Source organism: Pungitius pungitius, chromosome 21 (assembly GCF_949316345.1).
Source record: "Pungitius pungitius chromosome 21, fPunPun2.1, whole genome shotgun sequence".
NCBI lineage: Eukaryota > Metazoa > Chordata > Actinopteri > Perciformes > Gasterosteidae > Pungitius > Pungitius pungitius.
In genome coordinates, this window is record NC_084920.1 from 10,125,996 (window position 1) to 10,151,907 (window position 25,912).

At 42.9% G+C, this 25,912-nt stretch overlaps 1 protein-coding gene across 1 annotated transcript in view; it reads left to right on the forward strand.

Annotated features, from left to right (window-relative positions):
• Positions 1–593: 593 nt before the first annotated feature.
• LOC119212520 (rho GTPase-activating protein 23-like) overlaps positions 594–25,912 on the forward strand; it is a 58,462-nt gene continuing 33,143 nt past the window's right edge. Inside the window, exon 1 of the mRNA XM_037462997.2 lies at positions 594–1,049. Within this exon, the coding sequence (XP_037318894.2) occupies positions 1,041–1,049 (9 nt within the window). The 5' untranslated portion in view covers positions 594–1,040. The remainder of the gene's footprint in view (positions 1,050–25,912) is intronic.

Consider the following 25,912-nt stretch of genomic DNA (forward strand, 5'->3'; position numbering starts at 1 on the left):
AAATTTCTTCCGAGGAGTTACACAAGGAAGGAATCCATGTGGACTTGTGGGTTCATTCAGGACTCAGGCAGCGGTTTCCTGGGTGAAAGTCCTGTTGTAGTTTTCAAAAGAACCATTGACCTCCATGCGATGTCTGCTTTGGGCTCACAGCTCTGTGGATAAAGGATGCAGCATTACTTTCTGTAATACACAGTGGGGTGTATTTCTTTGCAGGTTTGTCCCTGTTATGGTACGCCTTTTCACGTTTTGCTGTTTGGCTCCAAAAATGGCCAAATATGTCCTCTCATGGTGTGTAATGGGGGACGGGGGGTACTGATACAACAGGAGCGACAGTCACCCTGCTCCACTGACAGTGGCTCATCAATGGAACTAAGCGGAGCTCTCAGTGAAGCTCTGTGAAGGAGTGAGTGCGACAGCTGCTGGGGGAATCCTACTACACACCATCAGGTCACATGGTACACATATACACACTCTATCCCTCTGACCCCCCCCCCCCCCCCCTGTCTCTCACTAATGCTGTGTACAGTGAGGGAGGGAAAAAAGCAGGAGGATTTTAAAGGAAGGAGGAGGGGGGAGCAGCTGAGAGAGAGAGAGAGATGAAGCCAGGGGAGGGGGGAGGAGAGGCACCACAGATTACAACCAGCCACGTACAGGAGCGGGCGACACAGCACCGTGGAGGACGACAAGAAAAGAATAAAAGCTCTGCCAACCTTCTCCTCTCCTTCTGTGTCAGTCGAGGGAACAAAGAGGAAGAGGGAGAAGAAGAGGAAGGAGAACAGGGAGGAGAAGAGGGAGGGGGGAAGGACAGAAGGGAAGCACTGTGTTTCAGAGGACGGCGCTGTCACAGCAGCGGAGGACAAGGTGATGTGTGTGCAGCGTGCTGGTTTGTAAGACACCAGCCACACTACGTGTGTGTGAGTGTGTCCCACCTTCATCTTCATCATCTTCATTATTCCAACGTCATCATACGAAGAATCCTGACCTGAGGTTACGCAAGCCATGCTGAGGACCCGGAGCCAGTCCAAGTCCTGCTAAACACCATGACCCAGGTGAGGATCCACACACACACACACACACACACACACACACACACACACACACAAAGGGAGTTGGGATTATGGAAAGACAAGTAATAATCATGCAAAATTTACTTCAATTTAGTAATTTGACACATGATACTGCACCTATTGTACATTCATTTAAATAATTTGAATAATTTTTGCAATTACTTCACATGCTAAAAAGCACCCAGTGGATTAAGTTCAGCATCTTCTCCGTCAATGGTCTCCTTGTCCATCTCACCGAACATCTTGTGGAACTTAAAAACTCAAAGGAAAGCACTTGCTTGAAGTCCAAAGCTTTCTCTTTTAGCAGTTTGTTTGTAGTCTTGTTTGAGCGGACTTCAGCTGCACAGCGCATTTGCAAAAAGGAACATTTTGAACCCATCCAGGACTGTTGTCTGGCTGTGATAACATCGTTAGCTGGTGAACTGGCTACTTGTGAAACTTGTGTGTGTGTGGGGGGGTATTTTTGGAACTGTCTCTAAGAGGGAGAGGGACATCTCTCTGAGAGAAAGGAAAGTTGTGTATTTTTATCCAATCGGCTCGAGCGATGCAGTTCATTGTGTCTGTGTTAAGCGTCTGTGGACACTGGGAGACAGAGGGGGTGTGTGGACTTTTCATAGTCATCAATAGAGAGGGACAAAGCATGACAGGTCCATGAGCTGTGCGTGGAAATAGAGAATAGTGTCTCCTCTGGGACTGAGCAGGCATTCAGAAGTCATTCTGCCCCATAGGATTGTGAAGAAACTCTGTAATGTGAAAGGTGCATTGTGTTTTTTGGAGGTTGTGTATTGTGTGTGTGTGTGTGTGTGTGTGTGTGGTAACACCAGGATATCCTGCTCCTGCTCTTAACACATTTGCTGGAAAAAATAGGAGACGGCTTTCAACTGATAACCCTCCCATCAACAACATGTGTAACAAGCCGTTAGCGGAATGAGTCCGGTTCGAATCTGATGATCTGGGTCTAACGGATAGACCTGCATGACAACATGACCTATGTGGCGCTCATCAAATATTTATCACTGACTGACTATGGGGGGACTTTAGCTTGAACTGAACTTCTGATGACATACAGTATATTGATCTGATTCTGAATCTGACACACTACTACTACTACTACTCTAAACTGTCATTACTATTGATAATTCAAGGAGAAGTTGTGTGAGGAGTAGTTTGGCGTTTTTGGAAGGTTCAGTAATTAGATTTCTCTCCAGTGTGGTGGAAAAATGTATACTCATGTCATGGTTGGTAAAGAACCAGCACATTTGATTCACCGAGTTGATATGAATGCAGTGGTTGAGGAGCAAACCGGCAGCGACCGCAATGACAGCAGAGAGACAAAAAAAGGGGGTGATGGGTGATTTTATGAAGGGAAGGGCTGCGCACGAAAGCCAGTGGAATCCAGGAGGAGCCTCAGTGTGATGACAAAACAGGTTGACAGTGAATGATCGACTGGAAAGCCGCTCCCCGTGTCAGGCGTAAAACACAATGTCGAGTTAACTGAACTTACTTCTGTCCTGTCACCCCTTACGTAATAAGCAACCTTATTCTCTGTATTGTATGTATTGTAACACAAACCTTTTCCAGAACCTATTCAAGTGCTACTGTATATAAACCTCTAACAGTGTTACCACTGGGCTTACACCTTCTTTTGGCGGGGCGACGATGGCAACATTTCCCAAACCAAGAAAAACCCCCCATTGGAAGCGTCCAGGTCTGAAGTGCACGACCCCCGACCGTGCGTCTGAGAAATTGTTGTTGGTTTTAAAGAATACAGGTGTGTAAATGGTCATCATCACAGACATCTTCTAATCTCATCCTGGGAAAGGCAGTGTATTCATTTTTTCATATTATACAGGCATTGTAATGAGAAGCATTCATAAATCCAGAATTTAGCATTTTGTTACATAAAATATTCTTATTTCTTTTTTTTACAAAATATGAATATATATATATATATATATCGATCCTGGATTAAACATTCATTCAACTATCACTGAAGAATTTAAGCATGCAACTGGCCATCAAACTTCCCCAAAATCCACTGATTAAATCATCATGACGTTAAAGGTCCATTCCTTCCAGTCAAGGAGGCTATGCAGCAATTAGAAAATGTAACCGTGTTAAATGTTTGCTCCACAATAACATCTCCCTCAATTTGAAAACATCAGGGTCGGCCTTCAGAAGCTGTCGTGTGAACCTTGCCACCGCCAAAAGAGAGCATGCGACTCCAGATAAAGGTTTAAAAATACACATCCTGTATTCTAGGTGAAACAACGGAAAGGGCCATGTGAGCTTTGGTCAACGCATACAGGCTTTACTGTGTGACTCACTGAAGTGACTCAGACTGAGCTGACATGTCTCCTGCCTCCAGGCCTTCTCTCAACCACTCTGCACCGGCCGCTCTGATAGCCAGCGCTTGTCCTCACGTGTGGGTTTCACTTGGCGCAGTGGCCTTGCAGAGCTGGGCAGAACGAACGCAACCAAAGCGTGCACAGGGAAGCTGGACGGAGCGGCTTCTGTGAGCCACTTTTGTTACAACGTGATTGGATCAGTTGTATTGGACAGTTGTTTAGTTTCGTCGACACTCCCACGACTGATGCTGGGACCCTGGGACTACAGAACAGGAACCCCACAAAATGTGGCATTATTTATAAAGTTCTGGTAAAAGAGCCTCTCTTAAACATGTGGTAGATTACAACAAAAATAAACAAAAATGCAATAAATGATACAGTTGGAAATGAGTACTGTGGTAAAGTGAGTTAACACTTAGACACAGACTTTCAAGTCCTAAAATAATTGGTAAGCCGTTGACTATCGTTGGAGGTTTGCTTCATTTCGTTTACCTAACAACATACAAGAAGTCCTAGTCCTGAATGTCCACCTCACTCGTACAGTCCAGTAGTCATACCATACTATCCTGCCTTGTACATGTTAAAGGTTATTGAGTTCAAACCGCCGGGGCACAAACCAACTCTAGAAGAATGATGGAGTGAGACACAAAAGCGTTGCGGGCTATTCTTACATCCGGGCCTGTAATCGACATCCCAGCGCCGGACCCCGCCGTTATCAGCGCTCAGCAGAGGAGAAGGGAGGAGGAGGGGAGGAGGGAGGGATGTAAGGGATGTAAGGAGGGGGGAAGGGAAGACAAAAGAGAGACGAGCGGGAGGTGCAAATGACAAATTCTACTCACAGTTCACCAATTGCTACGTGAACTGTTTGAACACATTTTCCTCCAGGTCCCATTTGACAGAATTCAGCTGCTATGTATCAAGTCTTTGTGGACCAACGTCCTTACCTATCCCTTATATGGATTCCACTGTAGTGATCAAAGAAGTTCTCAACTACTCATAAAGAAGAACTTGACGTAGACTATATTTTTTTGGCCATGTTAAGGCACGGCTCTACGGATAGTGATGTCATTTATTTCACAACTTCAGAATGACAAGTTGGTGTTATTTACTTATGTATTTAATACATGGGGTATTTAAGTCAATCTGAAAGTTCTGGACTATTGCTGAAGATACTCCGTTGGAAACTGATGTTTATGGGATTTTTAGGTTTCATTCGTCGGTAATCTTCCATGTCTTTTGAAGCATGATTGCAAATCCCGGAAGTAAAAAGGAACTATACTACGGTCCCTGTGAGTGCATGTAGAAACATGTGAAACAATTCTCCAGTGGGGCAGTTTTTGTCTCTGTTGTTGACGGACATGTGAAATTCTGTCTCGACCATCGGCGAACGACAGCCATTCCAGGCATCGGACCAAATAGCAGAAAAATGCAAAATGGTTGCAGCCTCCTTCATAAACACCTGAAGTGCCAACCCCAAGAAACAATAAAGGCTGGGGAAAAAACAAGATTTGGGGTTTCATAGACTTTGTAGTGACTTTGTAGTGTGTATCGTCAACTTTTGGATACGTAGCTTCTTTGTTGGGACGCATCCAATGAAGAGGGACTGAACCACTAGGATTTATTCCAACAGCACTGCCCCAGAGAGACACACAAGCACACATTAGTGGCTGAAATGCCATGCGAGACACCGCCGGTCACTTTCAATTTTAAAAATAGCTCTGTCAGCTCGGACTTCTAAAGCTCAGCTGCTTTGAATTTCTTTGCTGCTCGACTGCCGACCGTTCTTTCTAACTAGAAGTGCCTGGTCGCCCCCCCCGTCTACTCTTTCTTTTTGCCCTACTTACTGGATGAGGGCTAGTTTGGAATCTTCCGATTGGTCTTTTGCCAATGCCATTGTTATTTCTTATTTCTTGAAATTGAGGATGGTGGAACGAATGAAAGAGACATTATGAAGAGACGAGTACTGATGTAAGGGAGATTATATGACATTTTGATACAATTAGATATTTGCATTTAAAAGTTATTTTAAAAAAACGTGAAATAAATTAGATTTGAAGAGATTTACTTTCAGTGCAGCTTGGCTATCGGCAGCTTAAATGCAAAGATTATTTTTATCAACCATCAGTGTGTGTGTGTGTGTGTGTGTGTGTGTCACCACCTGGAATTGGAATTATGTAGTGTATGGAACTGCAGTTATGTCCGCGATCCCATTTCAACAATCGAGGGGAAAGCCTGTGGGACACACACACACACACACACACACAGTCTGTGTTTTAGCAGCTGCTCTTCATTGTCTGCCAGTGAATTCATGCATTTAGATACACTTCCCCAACAATAGAGTGAAATGTGTGCCGCTGATTTAATGAGTGAGGAATGTGGTGGTGAAGTGATAACGATGCCTGAGAAATTCTTCCAAAGACTCTTTTTTTTTCAAACTAAATGTTTGCAATAAAATAAGTGAAAGTTAGGATTATTATGATTTGGGTGAAGTATATATATTAATGCAACATTATAGAACTTTTGTCATAAGACATAACCCACCGTTGAAATTAGAGTTAGAGTTAGAGAGTGTAAAGTTAGCGTGACTAATAGAGCCATCGCCCTTTAACATCTGGACAGTAACTGCCTTGGCTGTTAGGACCTGATAAATATAGACGGCCAAAAACACTGTCTTTAAACAAGCAGCTGACAATCTTGTTCAGGCGGCCTCTAGTTCTTTAACATCTGACCCGTGCTGCGTAGAATCGTACTCCAGGCTGCGTCCGTACAGTGCAGCATCCCTGTTGTATGCATCGGGCATCGTTGATTGTTGTACTGTGTGAGGAGATACAGTGAGGAGGGCAGTTGAACATTGTCTCTCAGTTCAATCAGGAGAGACTCGTTTAATAGTAATACAATAATTTATTCCACAAGCATAAAATATGAATTGTGCAAGGTCTTTGGCAATTGGACTCCATCACGAAGTACTATCCCCGAAGGCAGGGATAGTGAGGTCCAATAAGCCCAATCCCCCTGGAGTCCAGACACTGGTGGAGGTGGTGTAAACAATAGCAGCAACCTGATGACGAACCAGGAACAACGCTGATGCCAACTGGAGGTGACTGGGGTGGAGGAGGGTCGCTTCAGCTACAGAATAGACGTGCTCGCCCAGAATAGGACGTCGCAATGGACTGCCGATCGCCCACCGGGTTTACCAGACTGAGACTTAGAAAGAAGGTTACCTGGATGGGTCTTACGAAATCGGCCCCAGACCTTGAAACTTGTGTTGCCTTGCTGGGACTTACGCACTCGGCCCACAAACTTAGGATGATGTCATCTTGCTGGGACTTACACCTTCGGCCCTCAACATGGCAACGATGACATCTTGCTGGGACTTACACATACGGCCCTCATTAGAATGATGTCACCTGATGGGTCTTACACATTCGGCCCCCGCCATAGTAAGATGACATCTTGCTGGGACTTACACATACGGCCCTCACTTGACTGATGTCATCTGCTGGGTCTTACACAGCCGGCCCCCTCCATAGTAAAGATGACATCTTGCTGGGACTTACACATACGGCCCTCACTTGAATCATGGCATATGGTGGGTCTTACACACATGGCCCACAAACTTTGCATGATGACCTCCTGATGGGACCCTACGGCCTCTCTTCCAAGGGACACTAAGGAACCACGGCGGTCCACTGTAAGGGGACGCTGAAGTGACCTCCCCACATTGCCAAGGGAATACACCACCACCACCAGTTATATGCATGATTGCCTGTTCTTTTACCGCTTCAGGGATCTTGCAAGTACCGTGTTATGGTCAGGCTGGAGGAACGTCGCAGCAGCCGCCGCCGCCGACCACCGCCCTGTTAGCGGTGAGCTTGTCACTCACTTGGGTAGCTGCTGCAGCTCTAGCCCTTATCTGTATTGAGCGTGTGTAGGACAGCCTCTAGTGGAGCTTTGAGCATGGGCCAGGTCCGGAGCCGCATGGGCGGCGATAGGAAGTCTGGAGACGGGAAATTGCAGCGACATTTCGCAACCTGCCAGTGACTCGTTCCCGGGGTGAGCGCTCAGAAAACGCAGGTTAGATCTACCTCCAGTGCCGGTGCGCAACCTGCGAAGATAGGGGGGGTTTAAAATGCTTAACAGTAGCTAAAGCAGATAGCAGCTGCCATTCGACGTGCTAGTGCAGTTGCTACTTCCTAGAACTGCAAACTTGTCAAGTTGAGCCAGATTACCGAGTCTAACCCTCGGGCGTGCAAGGACTTCTAGGGACACGAGAGAAGATCCCCTGCCTATATTGTGGGAACCATTTAGTGCTGCAGCACCCTGCATGAGGAATACTGCTACATCGGCAACCACCCAACGAAAAGAGCTTTCCTGAACCCAACTTACCATCCTCGATGTTTGTGACTGTAGGGGTTGCCGCAGTTCAACGTCCCATTAGTGGCAGGGATGAAGAGGAGATACCTTTGTTTATAGTTTGACGTAGCTGCCCCTAAACGAATGCCTTGCGTACTGTAGATACTAACTTCCTTAAGTGGACCATCTAATATTTCAGCCAGCTAAGAAAAGAATTTTAACCTTAGTTGATATTAATGCTGCACTCTATTGTCACACTAAATGCAATCATCTGAAGAAAGGAGGCCATGGTCTAGCCAGCTGTGGCTCTGACTGAACCTCCCCAAAAAACGATGGCCTGCATTGTCTCAAGTTGCTGATCAGAACCGCTGTTGTGGCGGTTACCCTAATCATATGAAACCCCTGCCATCCATGCTCTGTCCGTACCGATCCTGTTGCCAGATTCAGTTTGCAAAGACGCCATGTCCTGCTAGCAGAACGGAAACGCAGGTCCGCCTGAGATGAAGCATATGGCAAAAGAGCCTCTCACTCTAACGCAATCTCTCGTCAACATGCTGCGAGTGTAGTTTAGCTTGCATGGTGCTGCAATGCAGCTCCATCTTACGCGCACTTGTGTCGATGACTCGTCCCAATTAGTGTTCCTAAAAGGGGCCTGCACGTGCTTCAAAGAACTTCACTGCCAGCACAGTGGAGCAACGTCCCTTGTTGAAGACGACCCAGAGAACGACGTCTGGTGTGTGAAAGCCCGTTGTTTGTTCATCTGTTTCCGCTGTTCGCGGACATATTTGTCCCGTGTTCTCCTGCAGAACTATCGGACCCCTTAACCAGCCACCCGACGTTTGCAGAGATCTCCCGCCATGAATTAGAGTCCCTATGGGTGTCCTTGTAGTTTGCCAATGACTGGTTGAATAAGTGGTCCTATTTCCACATTACTTCCGACAGAAGCTATTCAATCTGATTAATCGCTTAGCATCCTTTAAAATGCCGGTATTATGCGAAAAGGATGGATGGAAAGGATGTTAGCCAACCAATCGCAAGAACATTGGTCGCAAGAGGGTGGAACCAAGCACGCCCCTGCGTTTCTCTGAAAAGCAGGACCATAAACTAGGCTTTAGGACCTCATACCCGAAGATTTCTTGCTGCCGCAATGACTGTTCCATGTCCAAAGCAGGTGGTTTACGCGTCGCTGACAGGCCATCGGAGCTGGGTAACCCAATGCCGCACGGCTAGAGACCGCAGTTGACTGTCGAGAAAGTAGAGTTTCTTGAAAGCTTCCTGTCCAAGTTGTTATAAACTTCTTTTGCTTGAAAGCCTCGAAACCCATGTACCTGCATACAGACATACCATTATTTATTTTATTCTATTCTATTGCTAGTGGTCCTGTAGTGTATTTATTTATGCTATATGTTGAGGATTAAATATAATCATGCATGCTCACGCTAGACTGCAATTACACTTGAACAATAATTGAATACTAATAACGAGTGGAGGCTGTGTATGACCCGGAGCACACAAACATGTTGATAAAAAGGCTGCACACACTCTCAGGGTCACGTCCATACATGGGACGGGGTGACCATGGCTCACACGCAAAACAGCCTTAAAATGGAGTGAACCTGTTGCTAAAGAACTACACGCACTCCCAGGGTCAAATGTAGATAAAACAGAATATTGAGACTAACATGTCTCACACACACAAACTGTCTCAAGTATGCCGTGAACTCATGAACAACAGGAGACGTGATGATCCGAGAGCCTGAAGGGATGGACGTCCCTGTGCTCCAATGGGGCTCTCCGAAGGTCATAAAGTGAACCAATCAAGAATGCTCTTAAAGACTTTATATTCCGAGCGCACTTTGAATTAAGCGCCCTTTCATTGCTGTTGCTAGACAGATTGAAACAGGTCCGTGCACGTATGACTGCAGGACTGAATACTCCTGTCACAAATAAACATTGTCATATTGCTTTGATTAAAGTCTCAAGTCTGGTCCTTGTTTTGCGTCCACGACATATACATTATCTACATCATAGCCTATAGAATAGTCCAGGTGAAGCCGTTATTCTGCTATGGTCGTGTAGAGGATCCCTTCCTTGTAGTCAATGCGGTGGAGTGGGCCTGAGGACTTTGAAAGCTTTACTGGCTTTACTGGTGGCAGAACGATTACTCCCGTAGTTCGCGCTGAGATCGCTACCCAGCTCTGTGAGAGTCTAGCTCATGCTCCCCCTCAGGGTATACATTACATTACACCGCAACAAACAACGCCAGAGCTACGTGCTCCACCGTGGAGCGGTACTTTACTTAACCAGACGCTGCGCTAGCATCACATAGAGGGCGGCCGGATACATGCTAACCGGGGTATAGCTTTGCATCGCGGAGCTTCAGCTGAGCGTGTCGTTATGTTAGCAGTTTAACGTGGATGGGGAGCGTCGACTTGCCTTACCGCGTGTTAGCCTTTTGAGAGGCTTCTATGCTGCTTGCTGGACGGAATGCTGCGTGTTTCCCAGGCGTTGGAGATGAAGGAGATTCCCGTCCTCGATGTCCCGCAGTAGCTGGAGAGCCCGTCCGGGGTGTAGCGCTCTCCCGGTTAGCCCGCGTAGCGGGTGCTTGTCGCTCCCTCAGAGAGATCTAACGTAACCCCTTAACAACAACCCGACTGTTTATGCCCTGGCTCTTCATAAAACACTTGTAGTTTGGCTTCTTACTTATTTGTACTCTCTTGCTTCTTGTTCTGTACCCTCTGCTGAATGCATTTATTGTGCCTTGGATTATATCTTATGGTGAATGACGTTACATAAAAACATAATGGTCTGTTTCCGATTCACTCCGCCCGTCTGCCAGCTGTGAGCCTTACCCACTCACACCTGGGCAGAGGAGGCTTGGTACCGCGCTCTTACGTTTAGCGTAACTGCTTCCTGCTGCGCCTCGTAGGCGAGTGCTACTACGCCGGTACCTCGGCGGGCTGCACGACGGCTCAGATTATTGATTTAGTTTCTCCACAATCGATCATCGTCCAATCGGAGTTTGGAGTTTACCGCAACACTGTGGTGCCGGACCCGCTAATTGAACGCTTTGCTTTGCTTTGCTTTGCTTTGCTTTGCTTTGCTTTGCTTTGCTTCGCTTCGCTTCGCCTCGCTTCAGCTACACGCTGAAATGACAGCTGACAGCCAACAGAGAGGAGAACACTTTTAAAGATTGACAACGACAACGTGATTGGCTTAAGGAAACCGTGTGTAGAATCTGATTGGTTACTAAAATGTGCCCGCCTCCAATCAGCTGATAGAGTAATTGCAAAGGAGGCGAACAGAGTCAGACTGGTTGTCTTCCTGACTGAACTTGCGCTTAAGCTACATTTAGTCTAGTGTGACTTGCTCGTGAAAGCTACTGATTCAAGATGAACATGGGAAATTCTGAACTAAAACAGTGCATTCAGTAAGGAACAGCTCTACAAATAATGTACAGTTGAATGTGATGCGGCGTTCTTGCAGAAACTCTTGTACTTGGGACATCGGCTCTGCCACCATCGTTAGAGTTCTGCCATGTTCCTCCATGGGAATAGGCTGTGCAGTTGAGGGGACATTGTGTAAGCACTTGTGTATTTTTGAGTAAGTCAGAGCGGTTGTGTTTGCCCGTTTTGCAGCTCCGCTCTGGGTCATTCATCTGTATCAGCGCTCTAAATAGAACGATGAAAGCCTTATTTCTGTGGTGTGTGTGTGTGTGTGTGTGTGATTGCCCCTGACCTGATAATAGATTTCCTCCAGAGTGCATCTCCCCGGGGGTCCTCCAAAGAGAACATAGCACGTGGGTGGGAATGTCGGTGTGTATGCAATTTGTCCCATTGAAGAATGAGCAGTTGAAGATGGTATAGATTTCTCCAGAGCTCTCACTCATATTACTTGAACTTCGCCTTTGGCAGACATTATCTATGTAGGTATGTTGAAATAGATCATATTTTATTTCAGATAAGAACTAACGATATCTTTCCTCGTGCTAAATAAAGGAGGCAATACTTGTAGTAGTAATCCACTATTTTTGAATTTGAATTGATTTTGAAATTACACTTTTGGAAAAAAAGCAAAATGTCCAAATATTGCAATAAGGAAACTTGACGGCTGTTCCTTGGCATTAAGTCAGCAACAGTTGAATTGAAACAATTTCTACTCTGCATGGAAAGGTTGTGGGTTAGAATATTAATTAGTTCGTTATTCTCATCATAGCAGATGGTGGTATGTTGGCCGCATCTGTTCTGTGTGTGTGTGTGTGTGTGTGTGTGTGTGTGGTTGAGAAATTAGACCGGTACCACATGCTCTTGTCTTCACTTCCATTTGAGCCTCTTCTGATCTGATCAGTTTTAGGTCTGGCTGGGTGAAAATAAGTATTATCATTGGATGGAAGATCCATCTGACAGGAACTTAAAGTACTAACTGTGATTAGTAGACCTTCTAGTTTCATTACAGGTCTATAATACCTTCTGTGTATCTCATGACAACTCATGTCAACTTATATTTACACTATGTTAGTTGCAATGAGCAGGAATTAAGAGCAGGGGGGGTTGGTGTAGGGATGTGAGGTTGGATGAGAGGCCAGAGCATTGAACACAGAGGCTAAGGCGTGTGCGTCGTCCTCAGACGCTGTAGACCAGGGGTGTCAAACTCATTTCAGGTTCGGGCCAGATACTGCCAACTTCGACCGAACGCGGGCCACTGACGACGGGCGGGAATCCCACGTACTTCCGGTTTAGCCGCTACGCTTCGTATTTTATTTTATGGGAAAAAACGCAAAAACAAAATTAACGGAGTAAAAAGTTGTTGGTATGGGGGTTTTTTACGGTCAAAGGGACGATGATAATGTACACAACGAAAGTTGACACAAGCGGTATGTAATACAGACTGTCGACGACACACGGAGAGTGCATTGTGGGATTTGTAGTTTTATGGTGATGCGTGCGATATACCGGCGGGCCAGCTCTAATAGTAAATAGATTTGATCATGCGGGCCAAAGATAATTCATTCACGGGGCGATATGGCCCGCGGGCCATGAGTTTGACACATGTGCTGTAGACCTTTGGCCAAGCTGCCGTATTTGAGGCTTTGGGATTGGTTTACCAGGAGGGTCTAATGCCGGGTCCCAAAACATTTTCCGTCTTGTGAGCTACAAATCTGCCACCTTCCCTCCGTAGGTCGGCCGACGGAGGCGGGGGGGGGGGGCTGGTAGTGTAATAGTCGGCCGAACGAGTTGTAGCGGTAACCCGACGGAACGACAGCGCTGCAGTGCAGAATAAAACAGCAAGCCTCTCGTATGTCAGAAGGGAAGGGAATCGTCATCATTCCACATGTTGGAGTCAGCCTGGGTTGCTTTTGAATTAAATTAAAGGTGTAACTTAGTACCAAGGATTGGTTGGATTAGTTCCGGTCAGCTCTCGCGGTCGACCGCGCATGCGTGACGCGATGTCTTCGCTGTCCTGGCTCCCAGATGGTGGAATGAGCTCTCCGATGACATCAGGACTGCAGAGAGCCTTTACATCTTCCGCCGAAAACTCAAGACACACCTGTTTAGACTCTACCTTGACTAAAACACTAGCAAACCGTAGCACTGACAAATGGTAGCACTTAAATTGTACTTATAATGGCACTTGTCTATAACATGTTTTGAAACTGCTTATTTGATGAAAATTTTACTTTCTTGTTACTTGTTCTTCTGAGTTTGTATCTCTATGTGGAAATGCACTTATTGTAAGTCGCTTTGGATAAAAGCGTCAGCTAAATGACATGTAATGTAATGTCTTGGCCTCAATATTAACCATTTTTTTAATATCTCCTACAAATGACCTGACTTCTTGTAAGTATACCGTCCCTTCTTCAGTTTACTGCTGATTATTAACACTTTCCCAAAAGATGGCCGACAATGACGCCAGCCGGAGGAGAAGCTCAGGCAGCCATTTTCAACACACTGAAAATGTGAACGACCTGCAGTGTGGCTACATTAGAAGTAGGCCAGGTTTACCTCAGGATGACTAAGCCAAGTTGGCAGCAACAGAAATAAGTGCTTAACCACTCACCTTCATAGCAACATGAAACCCCGACCGTGATTGTAATGTATTTGGTTGGTGTCTAGGGGATGCTAATGCATCCGTGCACCAATTAAAAAATACAGGAAGATCGTTTTCAAATGCAGTGCAATACTGTAAATGCAACGCTGTTGAGCAGTTTGAACTAAACACTTAAAGTCTGATGAAGGGCTCTAAACCATCCCAGAGATTGTGTGTGTGACAGGATGCTGCACAGGCCAGATAATCATTTTTTGTATGTGTGTGAGTGAGTGATGTGAGGGCGTACAAATGCGCTGGCGAGCAGTGGTTGGAAGTGGCGTGGTTTTAAATCCAGCAGATTAAGACTGTTGTGTAATGGTATGTTGGCCTGTGCTTTGTGAGATTGACGTGTACTCACTGTGGGGATTAAATATATGCGTTTTATGGATGAAATGGAGGAGATTTTGCTGCTCCTCTGACGGCCAAGTGTGTGTAGGAGAGGAAGACGTCCTCCATTATCATCTATGGTTTCAACCACTTTCTTCCATTTAATTTGAAATTAAAGTAACAAATTGCCACAAGCACTTTGTTTAGGTTTGAATGCTCTCTTATTTTTGTATATTTTTGTTTTCTGCAGAGTATACTCTCATTGAAATTGGATAATAACCCAGTTCTTAAAGTCAACTTCTTGTCTGAGCGGCAGAGGGGAAGGTTCACCTCCGGTATCCATTTTGAAAGGAAAAGGGTCTGACAGTCCTCCAGTTCAAACCGATGCCAGTTGCTCCTCCTCTCCCTCGGTTAATTCATCGTACGCCAAGGCTAACGTTAGCTAACGTTCCATTGAATTTGAATCAGATATCTCACCAATATTGTAATTTCTAAATTAAGAGTTTAAGCTTGGCATAACCTAAGCTAACATTGGTCATAATTTGAATATATCTGCAATTAAAGTCTAAAGTTTTGACTTGCTAAACTAAAGATCTTTAGTCTCACTTAACTTATTATTATCCCTCCAGTTCTTCATCGCAGCATTTCCATCTATGTCCTTTGTTTCTGACTCCAGCTCAGTATTTGATGGACAAACATGACATAAGATATTGACTTTTCAATAATCCGAAATAAATCAACTAACATGAATATTTGTTTTACAAAATCTTTACTAACTGTTTGAGGGAGTGAAGTAGTGGTCATTTCTGAGGTAAGGGATGGGACAGTTCACTGGGTCGACCCCACTTAAGCGTATTTTGACAGCTAAAGTGACATTTGGAACTTTTATTGAACCTGGCGTTTGCTTCCAGAGATTTGCTTGTGGTTACACAGTCGCTGCAGGCGGGTGACACTGATTCGAGGTGATTGGAGTCAGTAATGTACACGTGTGATTAAGCCAGGGAGTTCAATCACTGAACAAATCTTGCTACATGATGCTGGAGCAGTCACATACGTGAATGAGTTTCAAGTCTGTGTATACAGGAAAGCCATTATATATTTGCTTGTGTGCAAGAGGTGTAGCGTTATTTTTTTTCTCTTTCTTTGTAATTGTTTTAATTATCTGAATTTTATTGAATTGTGAAGTCTGAATCAAATAAACTATAATAAATCGAATCAAAAGAGGGATGAATGTTAACCCCAAATCATCCCTCTTTGTGAGTTGAAACAATTATTCCCCTTACCGTATAAGGTATTAACAGTTGGGTCACCCTCTAGTGGCCACTGTGCACCACTGCTTCTATCTTTAGTTTCAGTGGTAAGGATTAGATGGATTAGATCTTCAGCAAAATCTCCCCGTGCTGCTGTAAATAGACAGATGGGAGTTTACCCCACCCAACCCCAACATTTACACACACACACACATGCATACACAACACACTCACAACAGCCTCTTTCAGTGGCCATGCAAGGCCCCAACACAACAGAACACAACAGAACAGAGAAAACTCTTTGTTTATTTAAGACTTTGAATCCTAAATAAGATCATTGTGTCCTATTCTTATCTTTCTATGCCTATAATGTTTTTCTTTCATTCATAGCAAAGATTTTAGGTTATTGACACAATGTTGAATGGTTTTAGAGTAACCTATAGACTCCATTGATGAACAGCACCAAAGGGGTTACAGTTACAATCGTCTCTCTCTGTCGGGCCCCACTGGCTATATCTCATAAGGTGGCGAGGGCTGATGACGGCGTACTGACCCATGGCATCGTCGCAGAATCGCAGGTATCTCCCCCCCAAACATGCAGGCATCTGTTCTGTGTATGACAGGCAGTTGACCGTTTCAATTCTGTGTTTGAACCCATCGTTGCTCGTTGCGTCACTGTGTCTGGGGAAATAGACGTAAGACGTGTAGTGTGGACAGAGGGTTAGCAGAGGGGGAGGGGTACCAGCGGAAGTCCCAGGGTAGACTGGAGGGTGAACGGAGGGTGTGGATGTTGGGTCTCCACAGGCCCCCTGCAGTGGGGATGAAACTCTTTTCAGAACAAGGCCAGATTAGTGTCTCCACACACCCCCACATGCACACACACACACACACACACACAGGTCACCTTCCTCGCTCCACATTGTGGTGATCATCACTTTCCAACAGAATGTCTAGATTAAATCCTCAACAGCTTTGTTTTATTGGAGCACAGTCAGGACAAAGACCTCAGGCCTGCTGATTCTTGGTGTCAGAATGTTCTGGAAAACCTCTTGTTATGTTATGTGGTGTTTTTTGCATCAACAGCTGCTGATAATCTGGTCTGATAGATGATCATATACAGTATTTCCAATTAATCTCCAATCCATTTGTCTGGGGTACTTTTTGAATTGAAAAAGACAAACATGGGACCAACTTGAGGGGGGATTGCCAAACAAAAGACCCTATTTATTCATGTAGATTGTTCTGATGTGTTTCCCAGTATTGGGGGTAGGGGCAACAGAGATGCTCCCCTGATGAAACTACTTATAACACGGTCTGTGGATTATCATGAATAACCATCTCAACATTTCTTGAAGGAGACATTGAGGTTTTCAGGTGCTGTATAGTACAATTATATTAATGAGAAGTTAGCTAATATCTTTAATGCTACATAACAACACTATTGCAATAAGATCCCGACTGATCAGTTGCACTACAGGTAAGAGTAGAAATATGTGTTTGGATTTTGAGCTCTGTCAGCACTGCTGCCTTAGTTGTCACTGTTAGCGCCACCCCCCGGGCTCAGCCACCTCCATGTTTGCTTGTGACGTCGGAGGTGTCGAGGTTGACTTTCACGCATTTCCCTTTTGTTTACTTTAATTACTTTGTGACATTTCCATTGTTAGGCCTCACGATTTAAATTCATATTTATAATTTATAAAAATATATAATTTATTTTTGGAATCTATTTTTACTGTGACATATTACCACCAACAACAGCTGTCGAACAGTGCATCGTTGTGCGCGTGTTGTTTAACACAAAGGTACGTGGGGACCCCCCCATATCCACAGCTATGATTGTGAGATTGTTTGGTGACGGCTAAACTGGCGGCTTACCGCTAACGTGCAAACAAAAGTGCCGACAGAGCTAACACATATACACACACCGGGACTCACATGCACTAAAATGCATGGACGGCCAACCTGTGAATGTCAAACAGAGATGACAACGCACTCAGAGAGGGAGGAACTTTTTTCTTTGCTCAGGTAGAGATGACTCCTCTATGTCTTAATCTCTATATACTGGTTATGCTTTTGATATTATGTGATCCTCGAAAATCCTCCTAATGTCAACCACACGTATTACTCACCGAGATCGCAACGTGAGTTGAAGAATTGTAAGTCATTCCCTGATGCCCTAAAGCTTGGTAAAGAATTAACTCCAACTTCAGAAACAAGGAAGCGCAGACAAGAAGAGCATGAAAAACTCTGCTGTGGCGCCGCGATGTGTCACATGGCGTAAATTGAACCAAAAAAATGCAATCTTCCTCCCGAGTGTCTCTGTGTGTATAAATAATACCTATATATATATATGGCCAGCATTTGATGGCCAACGTTTGAAGCTGCTACTCTGGTGTGTGCGTGTTTGTGTGTGTGTGTGTTTGTCTGTCTGTGAGGGCAATGTGACGCCAGTAGAGGGTGTATGAGACTGTCTCCTTCTCCACTTTGATTCTATGCCCTGCTATTACATAATGACTCTCTGTGCAATGTCTGTGCAAGCTTGTGTGCGTGTACACACACACACACACACACATATATACACTCTCAGAAAAAAAAGTACAAATCAGTACCTTTAAGGTACAAAAGCTTGTCACTGGGGTGGTACCCTCAAAGGTACATTATTGTACCTTGAAGAAAAGGAGCAAATTTGTACCTTACCTGTGTGTACCTTCTAAGGGACAATACTGTACCTTAGAGGATCAATAATGTACCTTAAACAAAGGTACAATAAAGTACCTCTACAAAAAGGTACAATTTTGTCCCATTGAGGTACCGCCCCAGTGACAAAGCCATTTTGTACCTTTAGGTGGCAAAAAAGTTCCTTTTTATTCCTTAAGAAGTGAAATAAATAAAAGGCAAAACAACTGCATTTTAGACATTTATTTTAGTCCTTAAAATGGAAAATGGTTTAAATCACAGATTCAATAATAATTCATCTCACAACCAGACAATGTAACATCACAAAACAAAATGCCACAATGTTTTAGGATGTCATGTCCAATTTAAAAAAATGTAATACATTTTCTTAAGAACCAACTGAAAACCAAGCTTAGCATAAATGCCGCATACAAACAAACAGTTTATCATCGACACAATACGTATCCAAAGCATGCAAATCCATCACCTCAAAAGGGGAAAGTACAGTCCAGTCCAGTTCATATTTCACCAAGTAGGCGTAATAGTGATGACAGAAAGAAAGAGGAATTAATAGTTTTCCACATAACACCCAATCTGTGTGTATGTTTAGAATATATTTGACCTGAAAAAACAAAGGTATTTTTTCACAGTGCAAATGACCCACAACAAAGACATCTCCCACACAGTATTTAACACTGTTTATCACAACCTCTGTTACTCGGTTGAGTGTAATGTCCTGAAAATTCACATGTTTGTACCTCTCACTAACAGTTATGGAATCCCTAAGAGCTGAAGGAAGAGACTGTAACAGTGTGTTAACACTGCGTCCCATAACCCTCTCATACTCCCCAAACATATTAGTTGAGGAAAATTCCCAACACTGTCTAAACTGATGGCGGCTGCTTAAAGTCGATGTAACATTGACAAAGTTCCTTGAGGAACTAGCTACCTGTTTGAAATACTGATGTTTCCCTTCAAATCTCATGCACCACAAAGACCGTAAAGGACCGTAGGACAACATTAGACGAGAATAATGGATTAAGTAATGACATTTCGGAGTTATTACATTTCCAAACTCTTTTTCCATACCACACAAAAACTCAGAAATTAATTGATCAAGAAGAGGAAGAGACTCTTTTTTAACAACCGGTGCCATTACAATGTCGGCAATTTCACGACACAATAAATAGATTCGCCAGTAACTGCAGCCTTCAGGTATCCTGTGTGCCATCAAGAAGGGAAGTAGGCGGAATAAACACCACTTCTGTGAAGCAGATCCAACAACACTGGATCCATGTAAAATATTTTCTGAGAAAGGTACCGGCTTATTTGTCCTATCATTTTGTCCAATAGACATCTTTCTTAGTTCCTCATTTAGTTCTTGTATGGTTATATGTTTTTCTTGATGAGCTTTACATACAACAAGCCTCAATACCAACGGTGCTACACCCTCCAAGAAATCATGCATGACATCTGGAGGAAGAGATGTTGTGACGTCAAAGTAATCTAACTGGTCAAATTCACATCCACCACGAACTCCATACATTCCTTTGTTTTCTGGATTTTGTCTTACACATTCTAAATGGTACCTGTGTACATCAACATTTCTTAGAACAAAATCTGATTCACTGAAGTTCATTCTCATCTCAGAGTGAGTAGCCATGCAGTATCTACATATTCGACCAGCACCAAAAGACATGGTAAATCCACCTATCATGTGAGATGACAGATTGTCTCCCAATATTGCAGCTACAGCTCCAAAAACATGCTTCTCCATGCCATTAACAATGATAGTTAGTCCCTCTGATGACAGTTTCTTAAGGTCATCCAGTAATGGTTTCAAAATTACATCTAGACCAAACTTTTTGACATGAATGTAACGAACAAGCAAAGCTAGATGGATATGTTTTAGCTGTGAGCAGTACTTTGAACCTACGTTTCCAACAGTGTAGTAAAATGCACAAAGTTTGTGCTTGTTACGTTTAGAACCCAGTGGATTACACACCTCAAATTCATCCTCATACAGGTGTAACCTTAGAGCATCTGGATTATCTGCAAATACCTTGTGGTCCCTGAAATATAATCCATCTCTATAATCAGTTAAAACATGTACATCTCTTTCACAGTTTCGCTCTCTCTGCATAGAATCCCAAACATCTTCACGGGAGCAGTATTTCTGAAGTACATCACAAATGGGTACATAAGAGTAGCTTCCAACTTTACGACCACTTGGGTCTCTCAGTGCGTAGTCTACAGGTTCAGTCATTGCAAGGTTGGATTTGCAGTAGTTTTTCAACATATGCGGAGACCTAACAAGTTTTGATGCCTCTGAAAAAAAGTCAGAGCACTGCAGAACTTCATAAAGTTCAGGACAAGATTCCACATTGAAGCCATTTTTTTCAAGATGATATTTTAGAAATTCATCATAGTTTGCTTTAAAGAAGTCAAACAAAAAATTTACGTCATCCAGTATTTCTTGTTGAACAGTCTGAGGAAGGTGGTTTTTTTCCCTCGTTTTCAGAATAAAGCCAAAAAGATTCTCTCTAAACTGCACTAACAGTTTATTCATCTCCGGAGGTTCAGGAGGATTGACAGCATCACTGGGCCCCTGCTCCTCCTCGCCCACTACTGTTTCCTGTATGTCATGAGCAGTGGCTCGTCTGGCTATAATGTCTTTATGCTTCCTGTAAATATGTCGTCTGAAGGACTCATATTTAGAAAATGTTGATTGACAATTGTTAAGGCCACATTTTATGGTAAAATGTGGCTCATGAGCATGAACAAGTCCGATGTGCTGGATTAACTTCACCAATGTGAAGGCTCTTCGAGAGCATTTAGGACAGCTGAATGGTGTACGCATTGCTGTTGTTGATCAAGCTAAAATGTTGATGACCCTGGTCACACTAACAGGTAGAGGCTTGTCACCAACCTCATTCATTCAACGATATGTTCTAAAAATGTCTATCAGGGTGTTCTTCAGGCGAGATGGATATGCCACGTTGTAGATGAAGTAAGCACAAAAAGCAGCAATAACACCTTCCTCCAAACCAAGCGCCATGCAGACTGACTGTCCATCCAGTTTGACCACTGCAGGGACCCTTCGAGTGAGCACAGTCCTCCAGTCAGCGACAGCGTCAAGTTGTACAGTAGGATATGGCGATGGTGGCTGATCCTGCAAGAGATCATAAAGTAGTTAAATTAAAAAAATCTACCACAAAATATTTATTAAAAAAAAATACTGTTCATATATACACACCTTCCCAAGTATGACGAGAATGTCATTTTTCTCCCTGAACAGGATCGGCAACAGCAGGATTGCAGCTCTGAAATCAATCCCTGAAAATTAAAAATTAAGTAAAAAAAGAAAAAAGGAACTGTATTACGTGAATGTACAGTGTATTTTTTCTTAGTTAGACCTTATCTTGTCTAAAGAAAAATAGAAAAGATATTAAGCTTAAATGGCTCCACAACACTAAGGGTGACCATGGCTAATCAGCGAGTTACTTACCAGGGACATCTTCGGTGAGGGCAGCCTCTCTTTCCTCCAAAACCAGATCTGCAAGGGGAGATTTGCTTTGAGTCAATCTAAGCACTGTGGGTACTAGGACCCTAAAGCCATCTTCGAATCTTCGGCAGATATTCATTTCATCATGAAGCCGGCCCATTTCCTGAAATAGCTGCAACACAGTACAAACAAAAACCATGTCACAACATTATTATAGGATTTTAAAATTAAATTTCAAAGAGAGCCTTTAGTAATTTAATATGAACTCCCAACAAATGTAAGGAAATAAAAAATGTAGACAAACCCCACATGGACTCTTAAGGAATGGATATTTGTTAATGGCTTCTTCGACAGTCATCCCATTGGCGATCTCTCGCCTTCTCCAAGCGAATGTCCTCATCATCCGTTCCTCCACCATTCGGGCATCTGGCTGTGTCTTCCGGTACTGGTCCTGCAGGACTTTCACATGGCTCGCTACTGAGGTATCATCCTCCCCAATAATATCCACCTCCTATGACACAAAAGGATGACAAACCTTTGCTCATTTGACAGTTGCTTTTCCCCTTTTTAATGTTTATGAAAAATGAGCCCTTGATAATAATTTATTACATTTTATAAAGTGCTTTATCATAGCTACTTAAAGGCACTTTACAGGGGGAACTATTCTATACCATGCTGGGTTAAGGGGCTAACCATTGGGCCACACTGTGTGTAAAACATGCACACATAGATATACAACGAACCAATGAAGATGCTCTGACCTTTGATGTCTTGGCTCGTTTGCTTGTGTTTTCTTCGTGTTGCAAAGGCTTTTTGTGATGACCAAATTTCAGTTTCATTCTTCTCACCTCCTCATCATCTATCAGTGGCACTCGCTCATATTTGAACTTACGTTTGAGAGACATGTGCGAGGTATGCTATTTAAAAGAATATAAAATTGAACAATTAAATAGGCATACAAACCACTTGCAGAAAACTGAAAGCACAAGCATGAAAATACATGCAGGAAAACAATGTGTGCATAAAAAAGCAGAAAACATAGTTAATATCTGGACTGCATTAGTACTCTAGGTATAATAAAGGTTGGCAATAAATAATCTGTCAGCTCACATAACCATTGCCTTCTTTGTCCTTTAAGAAAGGGTACTTCAAAATCAGGGCCTTGCACACTTTCACATAGTCATCATTGGTCGGGAACCTGTAACCGATGCAAAAGAAGGTGAGGAATGTAACATCAGACATAGTATTAATAACTCGATTGCCGTAATAAATTTGGGTTTCAAAACTTACATTTTGATCAGGGCCATGGTTTCATACAATGTTCTCACGATTTTGTTCCGATCGGATCTCTCAATATTGCATGGCGGTTTTTGGTCCAATTTTGTCTGAACATCTCTGGGAAATTTAGGAATGATGAAAACTGCTGGGAAGGCTGATGATGGGATGGCATGACTATGGTGAAATAAAAGAATAGTCTTAAAATGTATGGAAAATTAACCACACTGTAACAATACAAGTTTAATTCCTGCAGTGTAAAGTATCATCAGGAAAATGTAGATAAAGTATTAAACCAGTGTAGTGTGAGTAAAGGACCCAACCAGGCATGTTTAATGGTCTCATCATCTCAGCTGGACCGTTATATTGTTGGCTAGTTTACTTTAGAATCAAACATCAGATTTTATAAACTACATGTGTTATGTGTGCAGTAATCTTAATGTGTAAAGTAACTAAAGTAACTAGTAACTAAAGCTGTAACAGATGAATGTAGTGGAGTAAAAAGTCCAATATTTCTTTCTGAAATGTAGCTGAGTAGAAAGTGGCATGAAAAGAAAAGACTCATGTACCTCAACATTTGGTCTGAAGTACAGTCCTGGAGTAAATGTACTTAGTTACATTCTACAAGAGTGTGTACACACTAATGCATAATGTTATACTACATAAATTACCAGAGCCAGGTGAATTCAGATCCAGATAAAAACATTCAGTAGTAACCGTAAAGATAGATTATATGGCTATGAGATTATAGTTATTTTCCATGGTTTTTAGGCCTGACGTTATGACAATCACATAACATAACAGTTACAGGTACCTTGATTCCGCTGTAGCCTTCTCTGAATGTACCGGGGCAGGCTCAAGGGTTAGTGTCACGGTTTCTTTCCACTGCTGAACAAATCGGTTGAATTTGGCTTGCTTCTTAAATGATCCTTCAAAGAGGTATGAAACCATCCTCTCAGTCAATCCATAGTCCACTGCTTCTCCGTCAACTTCATTGTCTAACATACAATATAGAAGAAAAGAAAAAACAGCAATGTTAACCACAACTGTGGTAACAGCATTCAACAATTTAAAAAGGTACATTATGTCAGACTGTAAAGTTAATGTAAGTCAATGGAATAGTTTTGATCCAGTTTGGTTCATTGGGTATTTTTCTCATATTCAGAGGCTTGCCGTTTGGTCCGGACTTTGAGAAGCCCTAATATCCATATAAAAAACACACTGAAAGTATTTAGGCGTAGCTACGCTGGAAATGTGTGTCTGTGTGACACACACACACAGACACACATATATTAATATCACGTAACGTTAGGCCTATCTTGCTTTTTTTCCAGGACAGCGGGTAAAGTATTGAAAAAAGTTAAACCCAATAATGATAGTAATCGGTTTATTTTTTATAACGACAGCTAGCTAACTAGTTAAAATTACTCGAAAGGGAGGTTAACCGTTGGTCTGTTCAGTCAGTTAACCTGACTGGTGTTGTAATTTAAGGTCGGTCTTAACGACATGGTTTTACGAAAATGCTCTAAGACAGTTTGACAACAAAATGAAGACTAAATCATAATTTCAAACCCTCACTGGCAACCGATAGTGCCATTCAGCCCAAATGGCTTTGCTTTAGCACTAAAATATTTCGGAACAAAAGACTGTTCGGCGGCAAAAAGTTTTTTTTTTCCATCGTTCTCTTCTGATCATAGCCTCCATCAGCTAGCTGACGTAAGTCAGAATAAAAGACTTTGGGGCGCCAAAAACGTCTCTCATCCTCTGACGCAGTAGCTTTATAGCTAACGTTAACGTTGTGGAATGGCAATAGGGGAGATAATACTGCTAATGCTTTAACTAACTAGTTAGTTAACGTTAATAATGGCAATCATCAATGTTGAGTCTAGCTAGCTAGCTAGCTAGCTAGCTAATGTTGTGTATGAACTTGGCTAGCACTAACAGTAGCTAACGGAAAAAGTTAACTTCCAACTTTGAATATCAACACCACAGACACTGATTAAAAAATCAAATAATTTACCTTTGAATTTACTCCTCTCCTCTTCAGTGACCTCTACTCCAAAACGAAGTAACTCCGTGATTAAATCCTCCGTTGATAAATGGCCAAGCGCCATCCTCCCGACTTTGATCGACGCTGACAGAGACTGATAGTTGGATCACTGTGTATTCACTCATGTATCCTTCCGCGCTGCAATTTTTATGTCTCCGCCGAGTCGAGCTCTGGTTAGCCTGTAGCTAGATCCTTTCAATAGAACACAACTTAAAGCATAAACAATTATCTGTCAGTTTTATTCTAATATAACTAGGGTAACGGGTTTGAAAATCAAATTCTTCAATACTGTTTGTGAATATAAATAATTACACACTCCACCTTAACATGATTAAAAATGATTCAATGGCACACTCCACCAAAAAAACTTTTGCCCATATCTAAAAACTTTAGGCTACAGTAAATAAGTTTGAAAGTATAGGTTAACTTGTGTTTCTATATTGAGAGATTACATTTTCTGCTGAGATGAGCATCCACTAATTCCTGCAGTTTTACATTTAAACATTAAGGTACGAATATGTAAGGAACAAAAATGTACCTTAGACCTTGAAAAGTCCACAATGTACAATGGAAGGTGTGTAATTGTACCTTAAAAGGTGCGTAATTGTACCTTAAAGATACATTTTTGTACTTTTAAGGGTACATTTGCAAAGTTTGTACCTTAAGGAACAAAAATAGACCTGTATTGTACCTCTTTTTCTGACAGTGTATATATATACATGTATACTTGTTTGCGCATGCGATTTCCTTTGTTCCGAGGGCACTGTCGACAAGCATCAGCATTAGGGATGTGTCTCTCGCTCCACTGACCATGAGCTTACACACACACACACACACATTTTCAGGCATGACAATTCTCCCATTAAACTTCCAACACAGCGTGCAGTAGGATAGAAAGGTAGACTGACAAAATGTAATGAAAAACATCTGAGTTTAAAACAACGATTACAAGCCTGTCAAAAGAAGAGGAAAAA